Source organism: Glycine max, chromosome 14 (assembly GCF_000004515.6).
Source record: "Glycine max cultivar Williams 82 chromosome 14, Glycine_max_v4.0, whole genome shotgun sequence".
NCBI lineage: Eukaryota > Viridiplantae > Streptophyta > Magnoliopsida > Fabales > Fabaceae > Glycine > Glycine max.
In genome coordinates, this window is record NC_038250.2 from 6,505,990 (window position 1) to 6,529,553 (window position 23,564).

Genomic DNA, 23,564 nt, shown 5'->3' on the forward strand with positions numbered 1-23,564 from the left:
GACATTCAACACTAATTGCCAACTAGAGAGACATTAAGAAAAATATTGATATGATAGATAAAGTAATTATTAGGAAAAGAGAAAAAAAAAATCATGTATTTGAGTTAATTAAAATATTGTGTGCCATAAATATTTTTCTCTATTTTTTTTTTCTTTCAGTCTTTGGTTAAATAAATAAGATTTAATTATTATTTTAATTCTTGACTTTGATATATATTTATTTTAATATCTGAAATTTAAAAATATTGTTTTCAAATTCTTAAGTTTTGAAAAATTACTTTTTTTTGTATTTATATAATAAATTGATATTTTTTTAATAATTTTAAAATAAATATTTAAGTAGTTAAAAAATAAAAATTAATTTAACACAATTAAAAATTTATGATACGACAAATTCTGAGACTAAAAACATTAATTAATCCAATAAATAAAACGTCTTAAATCGTTATCCCCTTGTTCTGGCTACATCCTTGTGTCGTCGAGCTTCTGTTTTGCAAAGGCAGTGGAAGGAACACAATGGCGGTTTCTCTATCGGCGCTCACAACCTCCCTCTCTTCACTCTCCTTCTCTTCCCACATTTCCCAGAGACCCTGCACTCTCTCCTTCGCCAGAACCGAATCCCTCTCTCTCTCCGTCTCCCCCTTCCCCAAAACCCCCTCCTCCCTCGTCGTCACCGCCACCGCACTCGCCGAACCGGAAACTGAGGACCTGAAGAAGTACGTCAAGTCGAGGCTCCCAGGTGGATTCGCCGCGCAGACAATCATTGGCACCGGCCGCCGTAAGAGCGCCATCGCTCGCGTCGTTCTTCAGGAAGGAACCGGCAAATTCATAATCAATTACCGCGACGCTAAGGTATCATCCCTCCCTTTCTTTCTTTCTGTGTTTGTTTCAAACTATCACCCTACTTTCTCGGTTTTCGTTGATTTTATTATTATTCCCAAATTTGAGCTGTGTTCTTCAACTTGCCGGAATGAGAATGACATCGAAGTATATTACGTTTTAGTTAAATTTAGTTGTTTACCCAACTAGATGACTAGGTTCCTTAAGCATGCTGATAGGAATTTGATTCCTTGACCATGCGTATGGAGGGGAGAGATAAAACCTACTTTGGTGATTTCTATGTCTCGAGGTTAGTGTCATGGCTTCCCACTGTGGGGATACCTTGCTTCCATAAAAAAACATTTGAATTGTTTAGTTTATTAAGTTAGGTCCTGGTTGCACAAACTTATCAAATAAAGAGGTTAAAATGAATTGATATTCTGTCATAAGTAAACGTGTACTTGGAATAAACTTCTCTGCAAGTACTTATAGTAAAAGAAATTAAGAAGCAAAATGGAATAAGCTTATCTCATAAATTAAAATTAGCTTATGCATGAGCTAATTTATGGAAGTTCTATCGTATTAGCTTCTCCAAAAGCTGATTTTAACTTGTGCATAAGTTAATTTTAACTTATAGGAGAAACTTATTCTATTTTTCCTTCTTAATATCTTATCTTGTAAGTGCGTATGGAGAAATTTATCCAAAAAGGTTCTAAATCGGCTTATGTACTTAAACTTTTTTTTTATCAGCCAATGTTAGTTGTTAGTATTTTTATCAGCCAATGTACTTAAACTTTTATAAAAGTTCTCTCATCTAAGTTCTCCAAACACTAAGGTGTATTAAGTTGATTTTAATTTACGGGAGAAACTCAATTTATTTTACCTATTTTGTTTTCTTATAAGTGCTTATGGAGAAGTTTATCTAAACAAGGTCTTAGTTATTTTTGTTAGTTGCTATATCAGTAGTGTGTTGAGTTAATGAGTTAGAGGGTTAGAGCTGCTGATATATGTATGGAAGTGCAACACTGAAATTCAATTGATTCAGAATCTTCTGATATTCTTAAACTCTCTAGTCTGTGATATGGTGTTAGAATATAGAAATTATCTTCCTGCCATACCTGTTATTGCTCATCAATGGCTTTCTTTTCGGCCATGGATGACACCTCCAATTTATTCTTTCTTCACCCTTTGGATAACCCAGGTCTGAACCAGTGACAATTATGGCAAATTGCTCCGTGCCATGAAAATCGCCTCAATCAAGAAAGCATATGGATTTGTGGAGTGCCCAATCTACAGAGCCTATGGTTCTGGTGCTTCGCTGCTTCTGGATGGCAGAGTAACTAAAGCATCATTTTTACTTTTTGCTCCTCAATTTTGTCTCTGAGGGAATTAATACAACTGCAAGCATAGTGGAGCCGAAGCACATTTTAAGCAGCCTAATGGACCTTGTGTTTTCAGTTGGAGGAGTTGATTAACTACTTTCAAGGGTCACTTAATGTGAATCAGTATTGTAACAATTTGAAAGGTATCTAGGAAGAGCTGGGTGAGTATCTTGTGAAGGCGTGGCACTTTTTGAATACATCCACATGGAGTGTGTCATGTGCTTCCTCATGGGCCTTAATGATGCTTTCTCCCAAGTCAGAGCTCAGATTCTGCTGATGGATCCCATATCTTCCATTAACAAGATTTTCTTCCTGATTATTTAGGAAGAAAACAAAGTAAACTTGGTTCCTTGACTTCTCAATCTGAAACACAAATTGCATGTGCTGTGCAAACTTCTGCTTCACTAATCATGACAAACTTCTACTGCCAAAAACAAGAACACAAAAAAGGATGGACTTTTACGTGATCGTTGTGGGATCTGTTGTTAGGTGGGGGGTGGGGACTACAACTTGTTTTTTTGCTAGAATGGGTTCTCTTTCACTGAACTCTGTCTCCTTGTTCACATTAACTTTGGCTTTGCGTGGTTGTGTTGATGTGGAAATAGGATGATTTTCACTCATCTTTCTTTTCCTTCACCTCTACCAAGCATCCCTTGAGGCGTGTCATTTGATTTGATGGCTCTAACTTGGTTTAATTTGAACATCTGGCTGGTATTTGATTTTTGTATAAGTTCTTCAATTTTCTTTATGAAATAATTAGTATTGTGTGTGTGTGTCTTGTACTGTTTTATTTTAAATGAAATTTGTATTTCATATTATGAAGTCTTTGTTATTCACTATTTATAATCATACGAAGAAATTTCTCACATTGTCATTTTGAGGATCTAATACATGCTTAAATTGGAATCAGATAACGTTCAAGTTATTTGTAACCTGAGTACAACCTCTTTACAGGCATGACTTGTCTTTTAGGAGCTTTCATTTTTTAATGGATTTTTACGCCATAGCTCTCTCTCTCTCTCTCTCTCTCTCTCTCTCTCTCTCTCTCTCTCTTATATGAGAGTGTTTGTGGTTGATAAGTGTTGTCCCCATTTAATCTTCTTTTGTCTGATTTATTTAAATGTTGTACAGGAATATCTTCAAGGAAATCCATTGTGGCTTCAATACATTAAGGTCCCCTTAATAACTTTGGGATATGAAAGTAATTATGATGTTTTTGTCAAAGCTGAGGGTGGTGGCCTGTCTGGTCAGGCTCAGGCAATCTCTCTTGGCATTGCTCGTGCCTTGCTGAAGGTGAGCGAAGATCATAGAGCACCTTTGAGACAGGAAGGACTTCTTACCAGAGATTCCAGAGTGGTTGAGAGGAAGAAAGTTGGTCTCAAGAAAGCTCGTAAAGCCCCTCAATATTCCAAACGTTGAGGTTGGGATGTTACATGTATGGTCTGTCTTTTCTTTCCTCCTGGTGTCTCTGGAAATGGGTTACATTTGGAACTATTGATTGTTTTCATTTGTAGTTGTAGGCTTCCAGTTAGGAAAAGTAAAAGAGAAATTGAAAAATATCCCAAGGCGTATGTATTCAGAATCCTGCTCTCTGTTTTCCCATCTCTTGTTTCCTTGATCTGTATGGAATTGGGAATTGTAGGTATGTAATATTTGCTTTGTCTCTCCCTTTTACCCCCAACCAAAATCACATGTTTTACTATATTGCAGGTTTCTTTTCAAGACCTAAATTATGTGATCTTTTACTCTTCATTTCTTGTGCCTATTTGTACCTTCATTTGGCATATTGAAATGTTTGAAACAATGACACGTGAAATTTCTTACTATCTGATTGGCTGTGAAACATAGACATAAACTTAGACATCATGCTCTTACAAGAACAACTCTTTTACATGACTTGATCTCAATGTTGAGATTCCCACGTAATACCCTTTATTGTGTGGGGCTATGCAGGGGAACAATACGGATATAAGAACAACACCAAGAAAAAATTGGATGCGCAGCATTTTGGTTCCCATGCTAACTGCTTCAGTATTCCTGTTATCTATGCCAACTCTATCTCTATCCATCGTAAAGGGGAGGCTATACCATTCCTTTCTATTTAAGAATAGTTCTACTCTTTAAGTAGTATTGAATATTAAATTCGTTTTATATTTCTAATATATTAAATGTATTTAATTTTTTATTTAGTATTTTTTATAAAAAAAAGTAGGAAAATTTATACGAGGATTTGATATAATATTACTCATCTATCAAATAACAAATAATTCTAAATCCTCATGCTACATTCTTCTACAAATCTTTTTATTACCTGTTTTGTATGATAAATAAATATATATTTTTTGTTTTCAAGATATTAAATATATTTTCCTTTTATTTAATATATTTTTTTATAAAGTATTAGAAAATTTTGTAAAATAATTTATAGGAGGATATATCATTACTTTTAAATAACCAATTTATGATTCGTACAAATAAGAAACTGGAAAGGCAATCAATTTGAGCATTTTTTGTTACTTTGATTATTTTTGTTTAATGTTATTTTTGACCAATTATATTTTAATGTTATTTTATTTCAACACATCAAGTTCTAAAAGTTTTACTTTAACTTTTATGTTTTTTAAAGTTTTTTTATGTTTTTTTTTCGTTTTCCGTCCATAGTTAATATTCGATCAACTTAAAAAGTATTAAAATGAAACTTTCAAAAACATAAAAAATTAAAATTAAAATTTTAAAATTTAATAACTTAATGTATCAAAATAAAATAAAATACAATACAATGAATTAAAAGTGACATTAAATTGATTAATTTCAGTGAAATTTTTCCTCTTTTTTACACCTTTAAGAGGATTAAGATTAATTTCATTTGGAATACACACCATCATTATTATTATTAAAAATACTAAGCAGGAGAATCATGGTCTTTAAAAACTTATTTAATTTTCTCTCTTTTAAAGTTAAATAAAATTAGTATGGTTGATTTAATTTGTAATCATTGAATTATGTTGTGATGTGTAAACGCGAGAAAGAGGATTCAAGCTAGATGTGTGATGGTTTGTGGTGGTTCACGGTGATCAACTCCAATAGTGGTATTGTAGATACTTCAATAACCAAATCAAAATATGTATGAGAGTAGAGAATGAATGAAGTTATCATACTTAATTTTTTTCTTAAAAAAAAACAAAGAAGTTATCATACCTAAAAAAAACTCATTTATATAGACATATTTGGCAAAAAAGGTGGTTGAGTTTGTTAAAGCCACATGTAAAGTCATGTAATTGAATCTGTTTAGATTTGATTACTTAAGTGAAGATATTATTTTTATTCCGATTAATGTGAATCAAGGACAAGTATTAGGTTTAGATATTAGTCTTAAATCTTAATATTCCTTAGCACAGTTAATTTTTGTTGGGTTTGTTCAAGTACTTTGAGATCAGGGTAAAATAAGAAAACTTAGTATGATTTCTATAACAAATTTAATTAAACCTAGGCTCTAGATTAATTTCAGCCATAAGCTTTCTACATTGAAATGTATATTACCAATGAGAATTTTTTTTTCTTTTTATACCAAAAGGAGAAACTGATTTTGGATGATAGCCAAAGGGATATTCAACAAATGATATTATTATGCTAAAGTGAGTGAATACGTAAAATAAAAAAAAAGTAAGGATATATTTAATATTATTGTAATTTAAATTAAAATATGTCCTAATTGTAACTAATTTAAAAGTAAGGATATATTGTTTACACCATCACTTTGGGGAATAAAATAATTAAATAAAACTTAATACAGACAAGTTTTTCTTAATCTCAATAAATTAGATAATCGGATGTTATATATACTAACGGAGTAAAATTTTATTTTTATTTGATTAAATTATTCCCTAGTTTCATAATTTTTATGTTTTTAGTTTTTAAAATATTCTTTTTAGTTCCAATCATTTATATTTTAATTCTCTTTTAGTTCTTGTAATTTAAAAATATTCTTTTTAGTCTTTATAGTTTGTATTTTAATTATCGTTTAATTCCTATAATTTAAAAATTATAAGGATTAAAAAAGTAATAATTATAAAATTATAGGAATTAAAAAAATCACTTTCAAAATTAAGGATTAAAAAAGAATTAAAATATAAATTATAAAAATTAAAAATACTATTTTCAAACTATTAAAACTAAAAAAATAAAAAACATAAAACTATAGAAAATAAATAACTAATTTAATCTTTTTATTTTTACACGAACTGAGCATTATTTAAGGCAGCATAAGAGGACCCATCATACATAAAAAGCTGATTACCCAGTGCTGGCACACGCACAAGCACGATGAAAGTAAATCAAATCATAGGCAGTTTTTAGGTCGTTAAATCTCTGAGTTGGACAGACAGCGATAACCTCAAATCATATCATTTGCTGTTTCAATTTCCGTCTTCCACAATGTTCCACAACAACAACAACAACAGTGTGTCGATCTCCGTCTCGGACGACGAACCCGACGAGCTGGGTCGGATGCGGATCCGCGCGCGGCGGAAGCGGAAGAAACTCGGGAACAGACGATTGGTGAGGAAGCTGCTCCTCAAATACTGGATGCTTCTCATCATTGTTCCCGCCCTGGCTTTGCTCGTTTTCGAGGCCACCCGAATTGCCCGAAGTCCCAGTTCAAACACAGAAACGCGCAACAATAAAGCTGATAGATCGCGCAAGGAACCCCCTGCAAACTTGAATCGCCTCGATCCTACCACCCATGTTGTCGCTGGTGTCAGAGAACGTAAGTCCCTTTCCTCTCTCTTTCGATATTAATGTACCATTTAGGAGTGTTTAAGAGTAAATGAATGTGATTGTATAAGTTATAGTAGTACTTAGTGCATTAATGATTAAATATGTCTCACAAGTGGTTAATATTGTCATGCTGTTATTGAAATGAGTGTATAATAATGGTTAAATATGTCTGACAAGTGGTTAATAGTGTGTTGAAACTTGAAATCCCTGTCTAGGTGGGGTCAAGCTCAGTGGTGTGTGAGTTATTGGAAATCTCCTGATACATTAAAAAAAAAAAACTTGAAATGTCTTGTGTGCTTGTTATACTAATGGATAAGTATGTCTCGGAAGTAGTTATTAGTGTCGTGAGGTTATTGGAATGTTTAATGGGGATTAACTTTGCCTCTCAGAAGTACTTAAGAGTAAATGAATATGTGTATACAATTTTTAATCTGTACTTGTGGCACTAATTGTTAATAGTAGTGTCTAAGGTTATTGAAATGTCTATAGCTGTGACTTAAAAGTTGTTAATTGTCCGGGTGGATGCTGGGTGGACAATTCTCGGTGGGATGATTTTAATTTTTCATTTCAAGATTCATAAGATAGGGGTGTTCAATATGATGTGTGATTTTAATCCCTATCAGGTTGCTTGAAGCTCCTACCACCTGAGAAGCTTGAGCAACTGGATATCCCTGTGGAAGAAGAATCTTCTAGTGTTCCTGTTGGTGAAGTTTTATACATGTCAGAGAGTGATAGGTCTTTTGTAGGAGGGAGTGTTACGTTGTCTCAATTGCGTACAGAGGACACGAGGTTTAATTTGTTTACTGGAAATCAAACATTTGACCAGAGAGATCAAAGTTTTGAGGTAATGAGCTGGGTTTGGTTCACACTTTTAGCTACTTGCTTTCACTGCTTGGCCATTGTTATATGTATACTCTACCCTACCCTTTGCTTCTTCATCTTCATGCAGGTGAAAGAAACATTGGCGGTACATTGTGGGTTCTACAGTGTGAATGGAGGGTTTAAGATATCTGATGAAGATAAAAGTTACATGCAAGGTTGCAAAGTTGTTGTATCTACTTGTGCATTTGGTGGTGGAGATGATCTGTATCAACCCATTGGAATGTCTGAGGCTTCGCTTAAGAAGGTTATATAAGCAGTATAAAAGTTTATCATTAATAAACGTTAGAAGTCACTGATCTTATTTGTCAAATCTATTTAGTGGTATGCAGGTTTGCTATGTAGCATTCTGGGATGAAATCACCCTAAAAGCACAGGAATTAGTGGAGCGCAGGATTGGGGAAAATGGATTCATTGGAAAATGGCGTGTTGTTGTTGTTCAGGATCTTCCTTTTGCCGATCAAAGGTTGAATGGTAAAATTCCCAAGGTATTAAGTCTTTGAAGCCTGGTGTCTTGTGTTTGTATGCCATTTGCTATGTCTTGATAGGTATTAAATCAGTTGTCCTACCCATTCCTTCTCTGAAGATTCTTATTTTTTCATACCCTGCTACGGAAATGCATGTACAAAATGGTTGTTGTCATTCATTAACTCTCTTTTTAATCCACATTACTTCCATCAATTGTGCACATCGACATATGCTTTTTTGTCAATGATAAAATAAGATATATTCCTTTAATAGATCTCAGAAAATTTGGTCTTTAACCGAGCTGAAGGGTGTTGTGTGCATGTAGCCGATCTCACATAGTGGGATAGGCTTTTGTTATTGTTGTATATGCCTCGAATGCTCTGTTATTCTCTACTTGTTCTTTATTTTGGGGTGTACTATCCTCTGATAAAACTTTCCTTTGTTCCCTTTTTAAACTATGTGTGCACTTGGATATCTTTCAGATGTTAAGCCATCGCCTTTTTCCTCAAGCAAAATACTCAATTTGGGTAGACTCCAAGTCCCAATTCCGGAGAGACCCACTAGGTGTGTTGGAAGCACTCCTTTGGCGCACAAATTCATTACTTGCTATATCAGAACATGGAGCTCGCAGTAGTGTCTATGATGAGGCTAAGGCTGTTGTCAAGAAGAACAAAGCCAAGCCAGAGGAAGTTGAAGTGCAACTGAATCAATACAGAAAAGATGGCTTGCCTGAAGACAAGAGATTTAGTGGAAAAAAAGGTATGCACTGATTTTTATTAGCTAAAATTAATTTTGACATTTTTCTTCTTTTCTTCATAGAAGAAAATTTGATGTTCTATTTCATTTAAGGTTTTGCTATATGTCAAATTGTCAATACGTGCCAATCCTCTCATTGAGTCTGTTGCCACACTTTGACTTACATTGGATTCTATACCCTCCTTTGCACCAAAGTTTTGTAAAATGTTCGATCAAACTTGTGCTGTGCAGCTCTATGTGAAGCCTCTGTTATTGTGAGGAAGCATACACCAGTAACTAATCTATTGATGTGCGTCTGGTTTAATGAGGTGGTTCGCTTCACTTCTAGGGATCAGCTCAGCTTCCCGTATGTCCTGTGGCGGCTGAAAGCATTCAAAAACATCAATATGTTTCCTGTTTGTACTCGCAAGGATCTTGTCAATAGTATGGGCCATGTCCGCAAGGCCAAACCTTTGCAAAGCTGATTTAGTAAAATTTGTTGAAAGCAATGAATGCCTACCTGCATTTATCTAACTCATTCCTTATTCCATTAGTTTCTTTAGCCAATCTGAATCAGGTATATGTGTTCTTTTTCTGACCTCACCCCCTTTACTCTCATAGCCAGTGAATGGTTATAATTTGTATTTAGTATTTATTGTTTACTGTGAGTTCTTTGATTAGGTTATTTCGGAAAGGATATAGAAAGGCAAATCAAACAAAGAAGAGATTTTGCTTTGAACCTGTTTCCCAACACAAATTTCTATAATAACAACAACGTTTTCATAAATTGTGATATTGCTTTGCCCATTTTATTTTGTGAAAATAAATAAATGCTGCCATATGTAGTTGTTGGAATAGATATCTCCTGTCAGACATGCAGCAATTACTCCAGGGGCAGCAAATGATGGCAAGGAAAATGGTCACATGAGACACACAAAGAGATAGTTAGGCCCAGAGCAAAACTTCAAACCACTGATGCAACAGATGCGTTGTCAGTTCGGTTATGCATTGTTGATACACCAGTGGAACACAACATAAAGCATAGAAAGAAGCCATTGAAAATCCTGAGATAGAGAAGTTACATGACGAGAGGGAACCATTTTAAGGTTGGGTAGTTTTTGAGGAAATGGCTTGGATTAAGTTGTTGGTGGATGTCAATTTTAATGGTCATTTTTAGTTTTCTTTTTAATCTCAAAATTGAAAACTCTAACTCATTACTGTGATTAAACAATTTTGTCTTCATGGTTAAAATCCTTAATGGACCTAAGGTGAACAACACCCATCCTATCAGCTAACAAAAAGGGTGCTAATTGGGGAGGACATTGTTGCCTTGCAATTAAAATAAGTTAGGCTTAGTTCATAATTATCCTCAAGAACAGCTTTAATCAATATTTTATCATCAATTTTTCGTAATTAATTAAAGTGTCACATTTAGGTACCTAACAAGAAAAGGACACGGGTATTGAAGTTATTACCCACGTAAGTATGAATTCAGATATGAAGTTTTTTTTTTTTTTTTTTTAAGTTATGAAGACGGGTACTATATACTTTATCGAAACTGTTTCCATTACCATTGCTATTTAGAAGTAAATAAATGTCATGTCAATCTTCACAATCAACTTTTGCTTCTAAACCATCGCCATATCTTTGGTTTCCTTCCTTCATGCAAATCCTTCGGGCATAATATTCATAACGCGGGTGAAGTAACATCATAACATGTAGGAAATAATTGTGTTCGCAATAAAACTTTATAAAATTGTCGCACCCCACCAATAGCACAAAAATCCAATGTTTACGACTTCAAGCATAAAGTTCGTAACATGAGCGAAGTAAGACTATAACATGTATGAAATGTGGTAACAAATTCTGACCAAAGGGTCGTGCTCATCTTTCTTACACATGCAAAAAAAATTAAAAGGTAAAACTTAAAATTAATCTACTAAACAAATAAATAACTAAAAATCAATTTATTGGTGAGGAGATTTTATATCTTATTAGAAAAGTTGAAGAAAAAAATAGACAATCTCTTAACTTGTGGCTGATACTAAAATTGATGTTAAAATGAACATAACACAAGTGATTTTTTTAAAAGTAAGTTCACTATTTTAGTCTATAGAAGAGTTCTAATAACACACTTTCTTAATGTAAATCCATTATTTTTCATTTGGCATTAATTTTTGTTCTACATTTTAATTTATGCAATTCTAAAAAATATTATTTGAAATTATAATATATAATTTATTCATCAGTAATCAAATGATTAAAATTATATGAAATTACAAAGCTATATAATTTATTAACTCTATTGAGGTATTTTTTTTTTAAAATACAAGAAAAAGAATTGTCCATTATTTCTCAGTTCATCCTACTAGAAATTTGGTTAAACTTGTTTCTATACAATTATAGTGACCAACATACCAAAAAACCAATAATAGGTTTGATATTCTCTAGCCTCCAATAATTCTTTTTTGGCAAAATCAGACCATGTGTACTTTTGCTCCCACAAAATTAATCCATTTTTAAAATAAAGTGATACTTTTAATTATAAAATTTCATGTCTAAATCAGATATGAAATCTCATATCTCCTTTTAACAGAACGGGTGAATCCCCGATAATTCTAGAGTTAGCTAATGTTGGAAACCTTCATAATTAAGGTGATGAGCTGTAAGCGTGTTTGTTAGCGTCCATTGAAAGTTGGTCCACAAACAGATAACGATTCCTATTCAGCAACTTCCACCGACTTTAGAAAAGCCGCGTCAACGTCTTTTTTTAATTCCATCATCACCGTTAGATTTTCCACCTACTGTGTAATCTCAGCCGTCCATCCTGACCCACCCTTTCTATATAAACATCCCCATGGCCAAGTTCTTTTCATCTCACCATAGTAGATGGTTGGTAATATGGCTTAGCGTAATCGTTTAGGTTTCTTCTTCTTCTAGTTCTGACGCTTTTGTCTGTTGCTCTTCATCATTTCGGTTACCTCTGGTTGATTTTTTCGATCTGCTCCCGTAATCGAGTTGTGGTATTGGTTTTGGTTTGTGGATTGTTATGCTTCTTCCGATCTTAATCGAGTTTGTGTAGGGTTTTTGCCGATTGATATGCTTTTACCGGAATGAAGATCTTGAAGAAATTGATAGTCTAGCGACTTCTTTTACATCAATTATTTGAATTAGGATATAATTCACTTCATTTGATCATGGATAATTATCTATCTAGTTGTTGATGAAGTTGAACTGTTTGCGTTTGATTGGTTTGCAGCACGATGAGATCTCCGTGTCCGATTGAAGATTAAATTCATAAAAGATGCCATGCCTCATACGGTGGATTTAAACGGCTAACACTCGATAAACCTAATTTCTTCTTTGAGTTTCCTCTGTTATTTAATTTCCCTGGACTTGATCACGAAACACACGGATTGAATTGTAAACCTGTTTTTTATTTTTCTCCAGCGTAGTGTTCGGAATAGTTTCGCATCAAGCCTCGTCCATGATTTGGTGGTGTCTACTAGGGTTTTGAGTATTCTTGGATTTGTCTTTTTTTTTTTCTATGCTTCTTTTACTTTTCTCGATTTAATTCTCCGTGACTTCCGCTTGGGTCTTACAGGGAAAATAAGCAACGGATGTGTGGTAGGCTGTGGCGGGAGATTATTGACAACAGACTTTCTGTGTGAAGCCTTAGGTTTTATTACCCTTACATTCATCATTTGATTGTTTGTTCGTTTATGCTATCTAGTTTATTGGGTTTTGATCTAGTTGTTTGCCGCTGTACGGTAACCTGGTAGTGTGGGAGTTCTTGTGTTGGTGGGTTTGTAACAGGAACAATCAATGTATTATGCATTTGGGGATTGTTACAATGTCACAGGAGGAGTTTGGGACAGCGCGGTTGGGTGTTTGACTCTTTGATTTGATGGCGTCTTGGTTTGGAGAAATTCTACTACTCCTTTTACTGTTTTCTTGATAATTTTTAGTAGTCTATAGTATCTCCTCTCCTAATTGAATATCCTCTTCATCACAGCGGCACGAGACCTCCCATTTGCAATAGGAGTGATTTCTTCAGTTACCCAGGCTGAAATCTGCAGGAGCATGGAAATACTGGTTCAATAGTGTTATTGTGATAAAATTTAGCTAATTTGATCTAATTTTTTTAATGTTGTGTGGTGTTCAATTGGGTTGGATCTTAAATGTTTTGCTGTTCACTCTACTAAATTTTTCTAGCAATGGGAATTATATTTTACAAGCATGGTTTGGGGGATCTTAAATGTTTTGCTGTTCACTCTACTTAAGAATGTTCCTTTTAGCAGATAAGTTTATTTTGTCTTGTTTATTTGATTGATCATGCTAAATGTATTGAACTTTTTATCATGTTATTCTGCAGCTTAGTATTTTAAATTGTGTTGTGCAACAAAATAATTGGATGAGACATTGAGTTGCCTGGAATTATTTATGATTTTCTTTTTTTTAAGATTAGTTTTTTTTTCTTGCTTCTTAGATGAAGCTTTGTTGATCTAGGTTTGTGCACTTTGGTGTTCTTAGGTGTAGCTAAGTTGATGATGGGATCTTAAAGAAAATGTGCTTTCATTTTGCCAGAATATGTCAGCAAGAGCTCAGGATGATCTGATTTAATTTCTTTGATTAGTTTGTTCTATCTAGATTTTCTTGTGATCTTTTTGTTTTGTAGTTCTGAAAATAAATTTTTGATTTTCTTAGGAGTGGCAAAATTGAAGATGGGATCTTATAGTTATTCCTTTAATTTTACCAGAGAGCCCAGGACTATTTGCTTTAATTTCTTTGATTTCAAAACCTTGTTTTGTCTTCTTTTTGTTTCCTGCATCCAACCCACTTGAATTGAATTTTGAGCTTGTTTTTGTGCAGTTTGTGTTTGGAACGATGTTGTGTTGGAACATTGAAGCTCTTGCATGATTTAGGTGACTACCTGCAGTTAGAATTCTTGGTTTTATCTTTTCATTTTTAGACTCCTTTATGATGACAATTTTAAGTCAACATTTGACAATTTAACTTTACAGATTAATCGATGAAATATGTCCTGGATTTGATATCACTACCATTTCCGAACTTCCTATATGGATTAGATTTTTTCATCATAGGGAATTGTTGAATTTCCTTTCTTTTATCTGTATCAGGGCTAAAATTACCAAAGTTTTGAGACCCCAAAAGTGTTCCCTTGGACCAGAATATTTTCCTTACTTTCTTTGTACTGATTATTTCCTTCTTCATGTGGATCTCTTATATTCTTGTTAATTGAACATTTTTTGTGAATCCCAGTTCAAGTGCTTTTATGATTTACGATAAAAAAATCTTTTTTACTGCTGAAGACCTTCCTTTTTGGAAATGGAGTAAAAACATCTCTTGTCCTGTTTTCTGTATTTTGTATCAAAATACAAATGCATGTACAAGGTTGAATCAAACCTAAATAAGCTTCTCTTGCAGGACTTGCCATGTAATTTCTAAGAGTAGTTTGTGTGTGTTGTGTTTACATACCTATGCATATATTATTTATTTCTTGTTCGTAGAATTATTGCTTTTTTGAAATTTGATTCTATCCTGGAAAAATTGCTTCATATCTTGCCTTGAAAATGTTTTCCCACAAAGCCTTCTTCAATTTCTTTTTTTAGGAGGTTTATTAATCCTTAAAAAATTTTGGTGTTCAACTTTCACATGAAAATAATTTTTTCTGTATTATTTAATTTAACTTATCTTTGAATACAATAATTTCCTTGTATTTAATTTTCTAGATTGCTCAACCATCCCATTATTAGGTAAAATTAAGTTTTCTTTTCGAATAATGATCCGAAGAAACCGGTATTCATGTGTCTCTCCAATCATATTAATATTATTCTGCACTTTATCATGGAGATTTTTTACCTTGAAATGGTGATGTTCATATTGCAGTGTGCTGGAGTATCAACTTTGCATTCATTCTTGATAGAGAAGATTAGAACGGCTAACAAGTGTAGATAAATTTAAGTTTTCTTTGATGGGGATCCTTTGGTTGCTAGGTTCTGAATTTGATTATGGGGGCATATGGATTGAGTTCTTAACCTCTTTTCTTGTGGTGTAGTGTTTTGAGTAGGTTTGGGTTAAGCCTCATGCTTGATTTGGTGGCATCTACTCCCTGGATTCTGATTTCTCTGATTTTTCCTTTTGTTTCTACTTTTCATTTACCTAGTATGAGCTTTTCTTGATTTACTTCTCCATGATTTTTGCTTCGATCTCTCAGGGAAGATCCATGAATGTGTGGTGGGTTGTGGAAGCAGTGGCTGCCTTATTACATGATTTGGTTATCTCTATTCTGGATTCTGAATCTTGGATTTGATTTCTACTTTTCAATGATTACTGAGAGCTTTATTTTATCTCCGTGATTTTGGGTTAATCTACCTGTGTTATTTCGTCCTTGGAAATTATCTCCCTCAATTCTATCTTTCTTTGTTTCATTATGGGCATTTCACAATTTAGTGCTTCATGATTGCTGCTTGGGTCTCAAAGGAAGATAAGAAATTTTGTTTATATTTATCTTCTCAACAGGAGCAATAAGGGACGGGTTTGGTTGGCTTTCACTTTGGTTTCGAGAATCTGCATTTGGGTTTGAAGAACTATGCAAATCTTCTTTCATCATTTTCTTGATAATTTTTATACGAAAGAAAAGATATATCTAGGTGTTGAACTACTTGTGCTTATTTTGTTTGCAGCACGCTGAATTTGCATTTAAGATTTCTGTTTTGGATTGAAGATTAAATCATGAAAGATATTGTGATTCTTGATACAGCGAATTATAATGGCCGACAGCTCTGGATATTAATTTATTTCATGTGATTTATTTTATTTCTATGGACTTGATCACGAAATATATGGATTGAATTGTGATCCTGTTTTTTCTGCATTGTAGTGTTTGGAATTGTTTTGTGTAACTTCCTGCATTGCACCAAGGCTCGTGCATATGATCTGGCGTGTTGTCTCTTTGGGTTTTTGAATTCTTGGTCTTATTTTGTTTCTATCCTTGATTGCTTTTTTATTGTTTATAGTTTTTTCAATTTTATTCTCCGTGACTTCCACTTGGGCCTTACAGGGGAAGACAGGCAATGGATGTTTAGTCGGCTGGGGAAGCAGTGGTGGGAGACTATTGGGTGGACTTCCTGTGAAGTCTGAGGTTTTATTTCTCCATAATTTTATTCTCTTGTGTTTGTTCTGGACTGGCTATATGCTATCATGTTGGTCGAATTTGACAGATTAAAGTAATGGGTAGTGTCAGAGTTATTGTTTATTTTTCTAACAGGAACAATAAGAGTATTGGAGGCACTGAAGTTTTTGTGGAGAGTTTGTTTGTTGCATTTGGGTTTGGAGAACTCTGTGACTCTTTCATCATTTTCTAGATAATTTTTTTACTAAGATATATCTAAGTGTTAAAACAGTTTGAGTTTATTTGTTTGCAGCAAGCTGCGTCTTCATATGAGATTTCTGTGTTGGATTGATGATTAAATCATAATAGAATTCTGTGTTCTTGATACAGCAAATTAAAACGGCCAACAGCTATGGATGAATTAATTTCTTTGATGAGTTTCCTTTGTATTATCTTTTTCATCTGGACTTGATCACGAAACATAAGGATTGAATTGTGAACCTTTGTTTTCTGCAGTGTAATGTTTGGAATTGTTTTGTGTAAGGTCTTGCGTTGCATTGAGCCCCGTGCATGATTTGGCGATGCCTCTCTGGGTTTTTGAATTCTTATATTTTCTTTTCGTTTTTATCTTTTGATGTTTATTATGAGCATTTAGGATTTTAGATTTTATTCTCCATGACTTCCCCTTGGGTCTTACTGGGCAGATAAGCAAATGGATTTGTTCAGCAGGCTGTGGAAGGCAGTGGCTGGAAATTATTGAGGGACTTCCTGTACAGTCTTAGGTTTTATTACCCTCACATTCGTTATTTTCTTATGTGTTTGCTCTGCGTTTGATGGTGTACGGTAACCTGGTAGTGTCAGAGTTATTGTGTGTGATTCTAACAGGCACTATAAGAGTATTGGGAGGCACTGGAGTTTTTGTGGACAATTTGTTTGCTTCATTTGGGTTTTTGGAGAACTCTGCGACGATGTTCAGCAGGCTGTGGAAGGCAGTGGCCGGAGATTACTGATGGACTTCCTGTGAAGCCTTAGGTTTTATTACCCTCACATTAATTATTTTCTTATGTGTTTGTTCTGCATTTATTGGTGTACGGTCACCTGGTAGTGTCTGTTATTGTGTGAGATCCTAACAGGAACTATAAGTATTGGGAGGCACTGGAGTTTTTGCGGACAATTTGTTTGTTTCATTTGGGTTTGGAGAACTCTGATTTCACAATTTTTTTTTACCAATTTTTAATATGAAAGATATTTCTAGGTGTTTAACTGTTTGTGTTCATTCTTATGCAGCATGCCAAGTCCTGATATGAGATTTCTGTTGCCGATTGTTGAAGAATAAATCATAAAATTAGAACAGATAACAGCTCTGGATGAATTAATGTCATTGATGAGTTTCTTCTTTCTGTATTATTTATTTCTCTGGATTTGATCACGAAACATTGAATTGAATTGTGAGCCTGTTTTCTCTGCAGCATAGTGTTTTGAATAATTTTGTGTAGTGCCCTTCATCTCATCGAGCCTCATGCGTAATTTGGTGATGTTTCTCACTGTTTTTGAATTCTTGGATTTTCTTTTTGTTTCTATCATTCTTTGTTTATAGTTATGAGCCATTAGTTTTTCAATTTTATTCTCCTTCATTTCCAATTGGGGCCTTACAGGGAAGATTGACAATGGATGTTGGTAGGATGTGGAAGCAGTGGAGATTATTGACGTACTCACTGTGAAGCCTTAGGTTTTATTATCCTTACGTTATCTTTGTTTTCTTAATTGTTGTTTCTAACAGGAACCATAAAGAGAGAGTAATAGGGAGCCAAGAGAATTTGTATATTACTTTGTTTCTTCTACAGGAGGAATATGGGTAGCGTTAATTTCTTCATAGATGAACACCAAGTTTCCTGGAACTGACCTACCCAATTATATCAGCAAGAATTGAGGAACATTTGATATATCATCTCACATGAGTTTGTTTTCTTGTTTCTTAGATGAGGGTTGCTGGTTTGTCTTGTGTTTCCATGCGTTGAGTCTGAAAATGATTTTTATGTCCTTTGGTTTTACCAGATGATATCTGCAAGAGATCCAGGATTTCTTTCATGAGCTTGATCTATCTAGTTTCTTAGTTGATGACTATTTATCTAGGTAACCTGTGTTCTGTAGTTTGGAAAAATGATTTTCCCCCCAGGTGTAGCCAAATTGAAGACGGGATCTTTGAGAATGGCATTTGATTTTACCATGTGCTGAAGTATGTTCACAAGATTTTGGTGTGTCAAGTTGCCATCCGTTCTGCAAGCAGCAGCAAATTAGAATGGCTAGCAAGTCTAGATGAATTTGGTTTTTCTTCAATGGGATATTCATTATTGTTAGTTTCTGAATTTGATCATGAGGCATATGGATTGAGTTTTAAAACTGTTGCAATGTAGAGTAGAAGTTTTGTGTTGCGTTCTGCTAAGCGTTGAGCCTCAGCATGATTTGGTGATGTCTACTCTGGATTCCAACCTCTCAGATATGTCTTCATTTTGCTTTTAGTGTATGCGCTTTTCTTGATTTCTTCTCCATGATTTCTGCTTTGGGTCTCACAGGGAAGTCAAGTAGCGGAAATCAGGAAGTGTGGTTGGTTGTGAAAGCGCAGTGGCTATCTTATTTAAATGATTTGGTGATCTCTACCCTGAATTTAGAATTCTTGGATTGTTCTTTTGCTTCTACTTTTCGATGGTCTAGTATGAGAGCATTTCTTAAATTACTTCTCCGTTGTTTCGTCTTGGGTCTCGTGATGTGGGATGGCTGTTGAAGGCTTGAAGCAGTGGCTATCTTATTGCTAGTTATACCACTCGATTTAATCATCTACTTTCATTTATTCGTATGCTAGATTCCAGATGAGTTTTATTTCCTGATGTTGCTGATTGAAGATTGAATCAATAAATTATTATGCCTTTCTTTTGAAACCGTGGATTAGAATCTGGCTACAGATAAACTTAATGTCTTAGATGTTTCATTTTCTGGATTTGATCACAGGGAATATGGATTGAATTGTGTGCCTGTTTGTTCTGCAGCGGTGGGAGAGTACTATTTAGGTTCTGGTTTTTATTACCCTTGATTATCTCATGTTCATTATGGACTGGCTTTCCTTATTGTGGGTTTTGGATTTATTGTTTTTGACAGTGTAGGGTTCTGTCAGAGTTAGACTTGACTTGATGTTTCTTTTTGGGAAATGTACGAGGATAACTGGTTCTTTATAGGATTGGCCCCGTATGATTTGGTGATGTTGGATTTATAAGTGTTTAGTTACTTATTTACTTCTCAATTGATTCTCTGTGTCATGAATTGTGGCTATAAGACGTTGTTATTTGACTTCTCAATGGACTACTATATTGGAGAGAGAATATTAGACAGTCTTTGTCAGGTCAATTTTTGTTATCTGCAACTTTGGTGGTCTGAAGAACTATGCTGCTCTTTTATAATGATCTTTAAATATATCCTCTTAAAATTGGATATCATTTGTCAGTTCAGAACAGTACATTGAGGACAGTGAAAAGTAGAAGCAGATTTTAGGATTCTTGATCCTAGGTGTTTGCTCCAGACCTCATTAGTCAAAGGCATGTAAAAGTTTGAATTGACATTAATGGTGATATTTCCTAGGAATATAATTTTTATTTGAAGGATCAAATTAGTTTAATACTTGTACTGAAATATATAGATATTATTTTGTTTATCATGATAGCTGTCTTTTTACTAGAATTGCAGCGTGTTTTGAAATTTTTGGTATACCTTCGATTATTTCCTAAAAAATCCTTAAAAATGTTCGATAGTGAAATATTTACGACCTCTGACTAGAATGCTGATAATGTTAAAATGACCATGCTGAATTGTTGATACTTTGATTCTAATCATGTTGATAAGTTATTGGTTTTTAATTATTATTGTAGAAATTATATTTTTGGGCGACTTCTATGATAATGTAATTGGTAATAGTTTGTGGTTTTTTTAGTAATTTTTGGGTAATGTATTAAATTTTAAGTTATTCTTATTGTTCTTTTGAACAATTCTTGTAAGTAATTTTGTACTGTTTTGAAATTTAAAAATATTACTTCTACTTGAATGTGAAGATGAATTTTAACTCTGTATTATAATTTTGGTAAATTTTTAGATGAAAATAATTTTAATAAACCTAAAAACCTGTTAGACTCTTTATTAAAACTTCCATTTGCTAATGATTTGAGGAATAATGTGTTGTCACAATTTGTATTGCAAGAGTTAATTTGTAAATTGAATTATTAAATTATGAGTTTAGCTGTGCACAAGTACAAAGATCAGGTCAGCCAATTTAGGTGTGAAATGTATACAGGTACTTTAGCTAAGCTTAGAGAAATGGAGCAATTTTACGCTGGAAGATCATTCATCAGGTTACAAAGTCGAATCCAGAAGGAACAACAAATCAGCAGCAGCTATAATCACATGCCTTTTTGCTTTTGCTTTACTTGTTACTTGTTATTTCGTTCATTATTTTTCTTTACTTGGTTATGTTTTTCTAAATTGTAAGTAGTTGTACTCAATTTTGATCATAGTGAAATTTGTTTGTTACTATGCCCGTGGATGTAGGTCTATATGACCGAACCACGTAAATTCTCGTCTCTATTTTTTTTTTCTTTCTTATTGGGTTGCTTTCTTATTGGGATTACAAAAATCTTTATCAAGTAAATAAATAAAAAAATTCGCTTATTGAATTGGAATTATGAATATAAAAAATAACGAAAATTGTTGATTTCTCTCTATATCTCTTTGAAAATTCAGGATTTGAATTCTTTTTTATGCATTGCCATCACTTGAATGAATATTTCAATACGAATGTGGTTAATCAAGTATTAAGTTAAATAATATTAAAAGAAGTTAACTTTTGTCCATGGACTGAGATATATGCCAGAAAAACAAACAGACGTATAAGCCAAAAATCATCGACTATCACTTTCTGAATTATCCTACCAGGTGTTTGAGTTTTTTTTTTGGGAATCTTAGTTTTTCACTTTTGATATCCGTTTAAAGTGAATAAAATTTTTGGAAATATTTTTTAACGAGTTTTCTGTGAAAATACATGGCAAAAACTAGGAATTTTATTTTTTAAAATTTAATCTTTTTCTTACTACATTAAAATATTATGTTATTCTTGATAATATAATTAATAATTAATTGATAAAAATAACACATAATTCTTCAATTATTATGAAATTTATTTAAATATTTTTTGTGGTCAATCAAACAAATTTTTCTCATTTCATAATTTTAGACGAAAAAATTTCTTTTCTATCAAACGTTTCCCTAATATTAAAAAAAAATGGAAATTTTGCTGATGGTGATGATTTCAAAGAGTAAAATAAAATGAAAACTTTGCTAACTTAAAAAGAAAATATACATCTTACTAAATATGAAATTATTCCTATTATCTTTTAAGATGAATATTTTTAATTAAGTAATTCATTTTCAATATGGAATATTAAATATCTATCATTTTAAATTTAATGTTTGGATAAAAATTTAAAGAAAAATTAAATATCAGTTATTTTAACAAGGTATTTTAATCAATAATCATAAAAATGAAAGAATTTCAATTCTTTCACGCACACTTACTTCTCCCTCTCTCTTCTTTATGCATGTTATTTATTTCTTGCCCCTACTTGCATTTGCTCTCTTATGATTTTGAGGCCCTTGCTCTTGCTGGCTTGCGATTTTAAGACCTCCCTCGTGTTGACGATAAGTCTCTCAAGTGGTTCATACAAGATTGGTTTCGTTTTTCACAACTCTCTTTCACGTTGAGTCTTTTTACCAAGGGTTTTATTTTTGTCCGTTAGACTTTAATATAACACTAAATTTGAATCAAATCAAAAAAATCTTTTGAGGTTAGGTTTGATTTAACGGTTCTTTATTTTTTTAAATATATTATCATAGTCTATTAATTAAACTTATATAATTATTATATTATATCATTTTAAAAAAGAATTTATTTATTTATGTTAAATTTTTTTAACATATTTTAGTTAAAAATTATTATTTTTACTTTTATTTAACATTAATATAAAATGATATTTTTTACTCTTTTTATAACATAATAGTAATTTATGCATTACTTGATATTTAACATTATTTTTTAAACACTATTAGTACATCTTTTCTTAACACATAAAAGTAAAATATATCTTGATGATAATGCAGAGAAAATTTAATAAATTATTTAATATTTATTACAAATTATCATAATACAAAATTATTATACTAGAATACAGTGATTTGGTTTGTTTGATTTGGTTTTTAGTAACAAAATTCGAAAATCAAATCAAACCACAAAATATATACAGTTTTTAAAATTTTTGTTTTGATTTTTTTATTTTTTTTGGTCAATTTATCAGTTTATAAATGATTTGATTTGATTTTGAACACCCCTATTAGAAAGTAAAATTCTTATCTAAAATATGCTTTTTTCGTATCTGTTTTTTTTTATGCTTTTTTTTTGCTTTATGTATCTAATTACAACATCAATAGACCAATGGTTTTGACTCTAGACTTATAGACGTTTTGGATTCTTCCTCACCAAGTGTTATATAGAGAAAGATCGTTCAAATACTTATCCAATATAAGAGCAAGTGGATTTGTGAGGGAAACACAAATCACAAATCCAACAAAAAAGTGCTGGCATTTTCTGTTCTATGTGTAGGATTAATTTTGCACTATATATAACCTTGTTGGGTGGGTCCTTTGTACAAAATGGAAAGAAAGATATTTTTTTGTTTTGTTTTGAATGTGATAGGGTTCTTTTGTATGTTGTATATTGAATAATGATGATGATGGGATAGCTCTCTGGTGTTAGTTTAGCTGTTCTCAATGAGATAATTGATAGTTGATCGATCCTTTGTGTTGTAGTGCTTCTAAGTTAGAATGTTTCTCATGGTTTCTCTGCCAATTTTTCTGCATTGGGTTAATACTGACATCTTGATTTTATCTTCCGTTGTTTTTTAGATATGTCTTTCCTTTATAAAAAAGGCACTGTGCATTGAAATTTTAATGTCACTCATTAATGGTTTTGAACGAAAAAAGAAAAGAAAATGTATGTTTAAAATGAAGCTTCAATTAAGGAATTTTGAAATGCTCTGTTTCTATATTGTTATTTCTTCACTACTTTTCTCTTCGACTAGTAAAAATATCAAACTCATCATATTTTCTTTCCTCCATATATATAATTTGTTACTGAATCCAAACATAAATTTGCATTTCCAGAACTTAAAAAAAAAACAGAGACTATAATTGGAAGTCAAAATTGTAAGGACTTATGAGGCATGACTCTTCATTGAGCCATAATTGCCTTGTGTGGTTGATTTTGACCACAAGGCACA

General features: G+C 32.8%; 2 protein-coding genes and 1 long non-coding RNA gene across 6 annotated transcripts; all 3 read left to right on the forward strand.

The window, feature by feature from the left end:
* The first annotated feature begins 444 nt into the window (after positions 1-444).
* LOC100811697 (30S ribosomal protein S9) lies at positions 445-4,027 on the forward strand. 2 transcript variants are annotated; one of them, XR_005888180.1, is made up of 3 exons: positions 445-852; positions 3,333-3,843; positions 3,912-4,027. XR_005888180.1 is itself a non-coding variant. In NM_001361131.1 (2 exons), exons 1-2 carry the CDS (start codon positions 517-519, stop codon positions 3,618-3,620), a joined length of 624 nt encoding a protein of 207 aa, NP_001348060.1. In that variant the 5' UTR covers positions 458-516; the 3' UTR covers positions 3,621-4,025. The 2 variants fall into 2 exon arrangements, 1 of the variants encoding a protein (NP_001348060.1); NM_001361131.1 differs by having other exon boundaries at positions 458-852; positions 3,333-4,025.
* Positions 4,028-6,485: 2,458 nt separating this feature from the next.
* Positions 6,486-9,846, forward strand: LOC100812230 (probable hexosyltransferase MUCI70). The gene is made up of 6 exons (XM_003544387.5): positions 6,486-6,966; positions 7,601-7,821; positions 7,927-8,103; positions 8,189-8,344; positions 8,807-9,083; positions 9,312-9,846. Exons 1-6 carry the CDS (start codon positions 6,636-6,638, stop codon positions 9,542-9,544), a joined length of 1,395 nt encoding a protein of 464 aa, XP_003544435.1. The 5' UTR covers positions 6,486-6,635; the 3' UTR covers positions 9,545-9,846.
* A 1,837-nt stretch (positions 9,847-11,683) lies between these two features.
* Positions 11,684-20,808, forward strand: LOC102664496 (uncharacterized). Of its 3 annotated transcripts, none has more exons than XR_005888469.1 (3): positions 11,923-13,154; positions 13,932-13,984; positions 15,298-20,808. It is a non-coding gene; the product is annotated as an uncharacterized lncRNA (long non-coding RNA). The 3 variants fall into 3 exon arrangements; XR_005888471.1 differs by having other exon boundaries at positions 16,144-20,808; XR_005888470.1 differs by having other exon boundaries at positions 11,684-13,154; positions 13,932-20,808.
* The last annotated feature ends 2,756 nt before the right edge of the window (positions 20,809-23,564 follow it).